Source organism: Eucyclogobius newberryi, unplaced genomic scaffold, assembly GCF_026437365.1.
Source record: "Eucyclogobius newberryi isolate DKJ021-1_F unplaced genomic scaffold, fEucNew1.0.hap1 SCAF_23, whole genome shotgun sequence".
In the NCBI taxonomy this organism is placed as follows: Eukaryota; Metazoa; Chordata; class Actinopteri; order Gobiiformes; family Gobiidae; genus Eucyclogobius; species Eucyclogobius newberryi.
Window position 1 is genome coordinate 1,224,528 of NW_027315868.1, and position 8,481 is coordinate 1,233,008.

Genomic DNA, 8,481 nt, shown 5'->3' on the forward strand with positions numbered 1-8,481 from the left:
TCTGCACCCTCACCCCTCCTCTGCACCCTCACCCCTCCTCTGCACCCTCACCCCTCCTCTGCACCCTCACCCCTCCTCTGCACCCTCACTCCTCCTCTGCACCCTCACCCCTCCTCTGCACCCTCACTCCTCCTCTGCACCCTCACTTTTCCTCTGCACCCTCACTCCTCCTCTGCACCCTCACTCCTCCTCTGCACCCTCACTCCTCCTCTGCACCCTCACTTTTCCTCTGCACCCTCACCCCTCCTCTGCACCCTCACTCCTCCTCTGCACCCTGACCCCTCCTCTGCACCCTCACTCCTCCTCTGCACCCTCACTCCTCCTCTGCACCCTCACTCCTCCTCTGCACCCTCACCCCTCCTCTGCACCCTCACTCCTCCTCTGCACCCTCACTTTTCCTCTGCACCCTCACCCCTCCTCTGCACCCTCACCCCTCCTCTGCACCCTCACTCCTCCTCTGCACCCTCACTCCTCCTCTGCACCCTCACTCCTCCTCTGCACCCTCACCCCTCCTCTGCACCCTCACCCCTCCTCTGCACCCTCACTCCTCCTCTGCACCCTCAGGACAGACGTGTCAGTGACCTTGATGTTAGACACAGATCCTCCCTCTGTCGCCCCCTTTTGGCCACGTCATGTGTTACATTTTCAAAGTGGTAAAAATGTGTTTTTGAGCTGAATTTTAGGTGACTTTACGTTATCTTTGTGTCGTTTAGTCTTTGAGTTTGTTCTAAGACACATCCTGGTCTTTCTGTTTTTTTTACTTTTATCTCGAGTCCTTTTTCAGATTCTTAAGCAAATATTTGTTTCCTTCTTCTTCCCGACGTGTCGCTGGCGTCAGATGTGTCGTTAAAACTGTAAAAATGTTCTTAAAATCCTTGGTTTACTTAAAAAAAGTCATAATTAAGACTAAGAAAAAAATTGAAAAAAGCCAAATAAATGAGGAAAGCACCGATGGCGAGGAGGCGAAGAGGCGAGGAGGCGAGGAGGCGAGGAGGCGAGGAGGCGAGGAGCCGAGGAGCCGAGGAGGCGAGGAGGCGAGGAGGCGAGGAGCCGAGGAGCCGAGGAGCCGAGGAGGCGAGGAGGCGAGGAGGCGAGGAGCCGAGGAGCCGAGGAGGCGAGGAGGCGAGGAGGCGAGGAGGCGAGGAGGCGAGGAGGCGAGGAGCCGAGGAGGCGAGGAGGCGAGGAGGCGAGGAGGCGAGGAGCCGAGGAGGCGAGGAGCCGAGGAGGCGAGGAGGCGAGGAGGCGAGGAGGCGAGGAGGCGAGGAGCCGAGGAGGCGAGGAGGCGAGGAGGCGAGGCGCCGAGGAGCCGAGGAGCCGAGGAGGCGAGGAGGCGAGGAGGCGAGGAGCCGAGGAGCCGAGGAGGCGAGGAGGCGAGGAGGCGAGGAGGCGAGGAGGCGAGGAGCCGAGGAGGCGAGGAGGCGAGGAGGCGAGGAGGCGAGGAGCCGAGGAGGCGAGGAGCCGAGGAGGCGAGGAGGCGAGGAGGCGAGGAGGCGAGGAGGCGAGGAGGCGAGGAGGCGAGGAGGCGAGGAGGCGAGGAGGCGAGGAGGCGAGGAGGCGAGGAGGCGAGGAGCATTTACCTCTGATGAAGATGGAGGAGGCTCTGGACGCCGCCGTCAGCTGCAGCTCGTTGTACATGAACAAAAGTTGATCGTCTTCAGGACAAACGTAAAGAGGAAAGTGAGTTTCCTTCTGAAGAACCAACGCCTCCGTCTCCATGAAGCTCTGAGGAGGGACAGACATTCAGGAAAGTCCTCGACAAGACGAAGCCGAGGATGATAAAACACAATGTCCCTGGAGGACGCTCTCATGTCTCTGAGGACAGCGCCCCCTGGAGGACGCTCACATGTCTCTGAGGACAGCGCCCCCTGGAGGACGCTCACATGTCTCTGAGGACAGCGCCCCTGGAGGACGCTCTCATGTCTCTGAGGACAGCGCCCCTGGAGGACGCTCTCATGTCTCTGAGGACAGCGCCCCCTGGAGGACGCTCTCATGTCTCTGAGGACAGCGCCCCCTGGAGGACGCTCTCATGTCTCTGAGGACAGCGCCCCTGGAGGACGCTCTCATGTCTCTGAGGACAGCGCCCCTGGAGGACGCTCTCATGTCTCTGAGGACAGCGCCCCCTGGAGGACGCTCTCATGTCTCTGAGGACAGCGCCCCCTGGAGGACGCTCTCATGTGTCTGAGGACAGCGCCCCCTGGAGGACGCTCTCATGTGTCTGAGGACAGCGCCCCCTGGAGGACGCTCTCATGTGTCTGAGGACAGCGCCCCTGGAGGACGCTCTCATGTCTCTGAGGACAGCGCCCCTGGAGGACGCTCTCATGTCTCTGAGGACAGCGCCCCTGGAGGACGCTCTCATGTCTCTGAGGACAGCGCCCCTGGAGGACGCTCTCATGTGTCTGAGGACAGCGCCCCCTGGAGGACGCTCTCATGTCTCTGAGGACAGCGCCCCTGGAGGACGCTCTCATGTCTCTGAGGACAGCGCCCCCTGGAGGACGCTCTCATGTCTCTGAGGACAGCGCCCCCTGGAGGACGCTCTCATGTGTCTGAGGACAGCGCCCCCTGGAGGACGCTCTCATGTGTCTGAGGACAGCGCCCCCTGGAGGACGCTCTCATGTGTCTGAGGACAGCGCCCCCTGGAGGACGCTCTCATGTCTCTGAGGACAGCGCCCCCTGGAGGACTCTCTCATGTCTCTGAGGACAGCGCCCCCTGGAGGACTCTCTCATGTCTCTGAGGACAGCGCCCCCTGGAGGACTCTCTCATGTCTCTGAGGACAGCGCCCCCTGGAGGACGCTCTCATGTCTCTGAGGACAGCGCCCCTGGAGGACGCTCTCATGTCTCTGAGGACAGCGCCCCCTGGAGGACGCTCTCATGTGTCTGAGGACAGCGCCCCCTGGAGGACGCTCTCATGTGTCTGAGGACAGCGCCCCCTGGAGGACGCTCTCATGTGTCTGAGGACAGCGCCCCCTGGAGGACGCTCTCATGTCTCTGAGGACAGCGCCCCTGGAGGACTCTCTCATGTCTCTGAGGACAGCGCCCCCTGGAGGACGCTCTCATGTCTCTGAGGACAGCGCCCCCTGGAGGACGCTCTCATGTCTCTGAGGACAGCGCCCCCTGGAGGACGCTCTCATGTCTCTGAGGACAGCGCCCCCTGGAGGACGCTCTCATGTGTCTGAGGACAGCGCCCCCTGGAGGACGCTCTCATGTGTCTGAGGACAGCGCCCCCTGGAGGACGCTCTCATGTCTCTGAGGACAGCGCCCCCTGGAGGACGCTCTCATGTCTCTGAGGACAGCGCCCCCTGGAGGACGCTCTCATGTCTCTGAGGACAGCGCCCCCTGGAGGACGCTCTCATGTCTCTGAGGACAGCGCCCCCTGGAGGACGCTCTCATGTCTCTGAGGACAGCGCCCCCTGGAGGACGCTCTCATGTCTCTGAGGACAGCGCCCCCTGGAGGAAGCTCTCATGTGTTCTAGTTCTCACCTGTCTCTCCTCCAGGTTCACGCTCGTCATGTTCTGCGGCAGAAGAACCAAAATGGCGGCTGCTTTCTGCCTCTGAGCCTCCAGAAGGTTCTTCACAGTGAAGTCTGAGACCTTCATGAGGACAAACCTCCTGCTGAGAACCGGGTCGTCCGCGGAGCGAGCCTCTGCACCCAACGGAGCTCCTCTGCACCCTGAGGACAAGAAACATTCATCCTCTGCACCCCTATGTCTCTGGTCCTGGTCCTGGTCCTGGTCCTGGTCCTGGTCCTGGTCCTGGTCCTAGTCCTGGTCCTGGTCCTGGTCCTGGTCCTGGTCCTGGTCCTGGTCCTGGTCCTGGTCCTGATCCTGGTCCTGGTCCTGTCTCTGGTCCTGGTCCTGGTCCTGTTCCTGTTCCTGGTCCTGGTCCTGGTCCTGGTCCTGATCCTGTCTCTGGTCCTGGTCCTGGTCCTGGTCCTGGTCCTGGTCCTGGTCCTGATCCTGGTCCTGTCTCTGGTCCTGGTCCTGGTCCTGGTCCTGGTCCTGGTCCTGTATCTGTCTCTGGTCCTGGTCCTGGTCCTGGTCCTGGTCCTGGTCCTGGTCCTGGTCCTGGTCCTGGTCCTGGTCCTGGTCCTGGTCCTGGTCCTGGTCCTGGTCCTGATCCTGGTCCTGGTCCTGTCTCTGGTCCTGGTCCTGGTCCTGTTCCTGTTCCTGGTCCTGGTCCTGGTCCTGGTCCTGATCCTGTCTCTGGTCCTGGTCCTGGTCCTGGTCCTGGTCCTGGTCCTGGTCCTGATCCTGGTCCTGTCTCTGGTCCTGGTCCTGGTCCTGGTCCTGGTCCTGGTCCTGTATCTGTCTCTGGTCCTGGTCCTGGTCCTGGTCCTGGTCCTGGTCCTGGTATGCAGTATTTGCAGTACTCACCGTACTCGTGCTGTCGCAGGTTGGACTGTAGTATTTGCAGTATGTGTAGTACTTACAGTATTTGCAGTACTCACCGTACTCGTGCTGTCGCAGGTTGGACTGTAGTATTTGCAGTATGTGTAGTACTTGCAGTATTTGCAGTACTCACCGTACTCGTGCTGTCGCAGGTTGGACTGTAGTATTTGCAGTATGTGTAGTACTTGCAGTATTTGCAGTACTCACCGTACTCGTGCTGTCGCAGGTTGGACAGTAGTATTTGCAGTATGTGTAGTACTTGCAGTATTTGCAGTACTCACCGTACTCGTGCTGTCGCAGGTTGGACTGTAGTATTTGCAGTATGTGTAGTACTTGCAGTATTTCCAGTAGTCCTCACCGTACTCGTGCTGTCGCAGGTTGGACTGTAGTATTTGCAGTATGTGTAGTACTTGCAGTACTCACCGTACTCGTGCTGTCGCAGGTTGGACTGTAGTATTTGCAGTATGTGTAGTACTTGCAGTATTTGCAGTACTCACCGTACTCGTGCTGTCGCAGGTTGGACTGTAGTATTTGCAGTATGTGTAGTACTTGCAGTATTTGCAGTACTCACCGTACTCGTGCTGTCGCAGGTTGGACTGTAGTATTTGCAGTATGTGTAGTACTTGCAGTATTTGCAGTACTCACCGTACTCGTGCTGTCGCAGGTTGGACTGTAGTATTTGCAGTATGTGTAGTACTTGCAGTATTTGCAGTACTCACCGTACTCGTGCTGTCGCAGGTTGGACTGTAGTATTTGCAGTATGTGTAGTACTTGCAGTATTTGCAGTACTCACCGTACTCGTGCTGTCGCAGGTTGGACTGTAGTATTTGCAGTATGTGTAGTACTTGCAGTATTTGCAGTACTCACCGTACTCGTGCTGTCGCAGGTTGGACTGTAGTATTTGCAGTATGTGTAGTACTTGCAGTATTTGCAGTAATCACCGTACTCGTGCTGTCGCAGGTTGGACTGTAGTATTTGCAGTATGTGTAGTACTTGCAGTATTTGCAGTACTCACCGTACTCGTGCTGTCGCAGGTTGGACTGTAGTATTTGCAGTATGTGTAGTACTTGCAGTATTTGCAGTACTCACCGTACTCGTGCTGTCGCAGGTTGGACTGTAGTATTTGCAGTATGTGTAGTACTTGCAGTATTTGCAGTACTTACCGTACTCGTGCTGTCGCAGGTTGGACTGTAGTATTTGCAGTATGTGTAGTACTTGCAGTATTTGCAGTACTCACCGTACTCGTGCTGTCGCAGGTTGGACTGTAGTATTTGCAGTATGTGTAGTACTTGCAGTATTTGCAGTACTCACCGTACTCGTGCTGTCGCAGGTTGGACTGTAGTATTTGCAGTATGTGTAGTACTTGCAGTATTTGCAGTACTTACCGTACTCGTGCTGTCGCAGGTTGGACTGTAGTATTTGCAGTATGTGTAGTACTTGCAGTATTTGCAGTACTCACCGTACTCGTGCTGTCGCAGGTTGGACTGTAGTATTTGCAGTATGTGTAGTACTTGCAGTATTTGCAGTACTCACCGTACTCGTGCTGTCGCAGGTTGGACTGTAGTATTTGCAGTATGTGTAGTACTTGCAGTATTTGCAGTACTCACCGTACTCGTGCTGTCGCAGGTTGGACTGTAGTATTTGCAGTATGTGTAGTACTTGCAGTATTTGCAGTACTCACCGTACTCGTGCTGTCGCAGGTTGTAGTGTTGCATCCTGAAGGAGCTGAACTCGTAGGATGAAACAGCAGAGACCAGGAGCAGAACCAGAAACCTCATGGACATGGTGCACCTCGACTGGCTGGAGTACCTGGAGTACCTGGAGTATCTGAAGTATCCGTAGTATCCGTAGTATTTGTAGTATTTGTCTTGTTCCTTCAGTTGTCTTTGTCCGTTTGAGTCTAAGCTCCAGAACCATCTGCTCCAGGATCAAGTCGACTAATAAGGATTAAACCAGGACTAAACCAGGACTAATCCAGGACTAAACCAGGTCTAAACCAGGTCTAAACCAGGTCTAAACCAGGTCTAAACCAGGTCTAAACCAGGACTAAACCAGGTCTAAACCAGGACTAAACCAGGTCTAAACCAGGTCTAAACCAGGTCTAAACCAGGACTAAACCAGGTCTAAACCAGGTCTAAACCAGGACTAAACCAGGACTAAACCAGGACCTAACCAGGACAAAACCAGGTCTAAACCAGGATTAAACCAGGACTAAACCAGGACTAAACCAGGACCTAACTAGGACTAAACCAGGTCTAAACCAGGTCTAAACCAGGACTAAACCAGGTCTAAACCAGGACTAAACCAGGACTAAACCAGGACTAAACCAGGTCTAAACCAGGTCTAAACCAGGACTAAACCAGGACTAAACCAGGACTAAACCAGGACCTAACCAGGACTAAACCAGGTCTAAACCAGGACTAAACCAGGACTAAACCAGGACCTAACCAGGACTAAACCAGGTCTAAACCAGGACTAAACCAGGTCTAAACAAGGACTAAACCAGGACTAAACCAGGACTAAACCAGGACCTAACCAGGACTAAACCAGGTTTAAACCAGGTCTAAACCAGGACTAAACCAGGACATAACCAGGACTAAACCAGGTCTAAACCAAGATTAAACCAGGACTAAACCAGGACCTAACCAGGACTAAACCAGGTCTAAACCAGGACTAAACCAGGACTAAACCAGGTCTAAACCAGGACTAAACCAGGTCTAAACCAGGACCTAACCAGGACTAAACCAGGTCCAAACCAGGACTAAACCAGGACTAAACCAGGACTAAACCAGGACCTAACCAGGACTAAACCAGGTCTAAACCAGGACTAAACCAGGACCTAACAAGGACTAAACCAGGTCCAAACCAGGACTAAACCAGGACTAAACCAGGACTAAACCAGGACCTAACCACGACTAAACCAGGTCTAAACCAGGACTAAACCAGGTCTAAACCAGGACTAAACCAGGAGTAAACCAGGACCTAACCAGGACTAAACCAGGTCTAAACCAGGACTAAACCAGGACTAAACCAGGACTAAGCCAGGATTAAACCAGGACTAAACCAGGACCTAACCAGGACTAAACCAGGTCTAAACCAGGACCAAACCAGGACTAAACCAGGACCTAACCAGGACTGAACCAGGTCTAAACCAGGACTAAACCAGGACTAAACCAGGACTAAACCAGGACCTAACCAGGACTAAACCAGGTCTAAACCAGGACCTAACCAGGTCTAAAACAGGTCTAAACCAGGACTAAACCAGGACTAAACCAGGACCTAACCAGGACTAAACCAGGACTAAACCAGGAGTAAACCAGGACCTAACCAGGACTAAACCAGGTCTAAACCAGGACTAAACCAGGACTAAACCAGGACTAAACCAGGACCTAACCAGGACTAAACCAGGTCTAAACCAGGACCTAACCAGGTCTAAAACAGGTCTAAACCAGGACTAAACTAGGACTAAACCAGGACCTAACCAGGTCTAAACCAGATCTAAACCAGGTCCAAACCAGGTCTAAACCAGGTCTAAACCAGAACTAACCAGGTCTAAACCAGGACTAAACCAGGTCTAAACCAGGACTAAACCTGGACTAAACAAAGACCAAACCAGGTCTAAACCAGGACTAAACCAGGTCTAAACCAGGACTAAACCTGGACTAAACAAAGACCAAACCAGGATCCAAACCATGTCTAAACCAGGACTAAACCAGGTCTAAACCAGGTCTAAACCAGGTCTAAACCAGGACTAAACCAAGTCTAAACCAGGTCTAAACCAGGACTGAACCAGGTCTAAACCAGGACCAAACCAGGTCCAAACCAGGACTAAACCAGAACTAAACCAGAACTAAACCAGGTCTAAACCAGGACTAAACCAGGACCTAACCAGGACTAAACCAGGTCTAAACCAGAACTAAACCAGAACTAAACCAGGTCTAAACCAGGACTAACCAGGTCTAAACCAGGACTAACCAGGTCTAAACCTGATCTAAACCAGGACTAAACTAGGACTAAACCAGGTCTAAACCAGGTTTAAACCAGGACTAAACGAGGACCTAGCCAGGTCTAAACCAGGATTAAACCAAGACTAA

At 54.1% G+C, this 8,481-nt stretch overlaps 1 protein-coding gene across 1 annotated transcript in view; it reads right to left on the reverse strand.

Annotated features, from left to right (window-relative positions):
- LOC140372418 (BOS complex subunit NCLN) overlaps nt 1-6,248 on the reverse strand; it is a gene marked incomplete at its 3' end in the record, with an annotated part of 40,081 nt that extends 33,833 nt beyond the window's left edge. Inside the window, exons 1-3 of the mRNA XM_072459514.1 lie at nt 6,069-6,248; nt 3,479-3,669; nt 1,578-1,722 (exon numbers count right to left, since the gene is read on the reverse strand). Of these exons, the coding sequence (XP_072315615.1) occupies nt 1,578-1,722; nt 3,479-3,669; nt 6,069-6,171 (439 nt within the window). The remainder of the gene's footprint in view (nt 1-1,577; nt 1,723-3,478; nt 3,670-6,068) is intronic.
- Between the last annotated feature and the right edge of the window lie 2,233 nt (nt 6,249-8,481).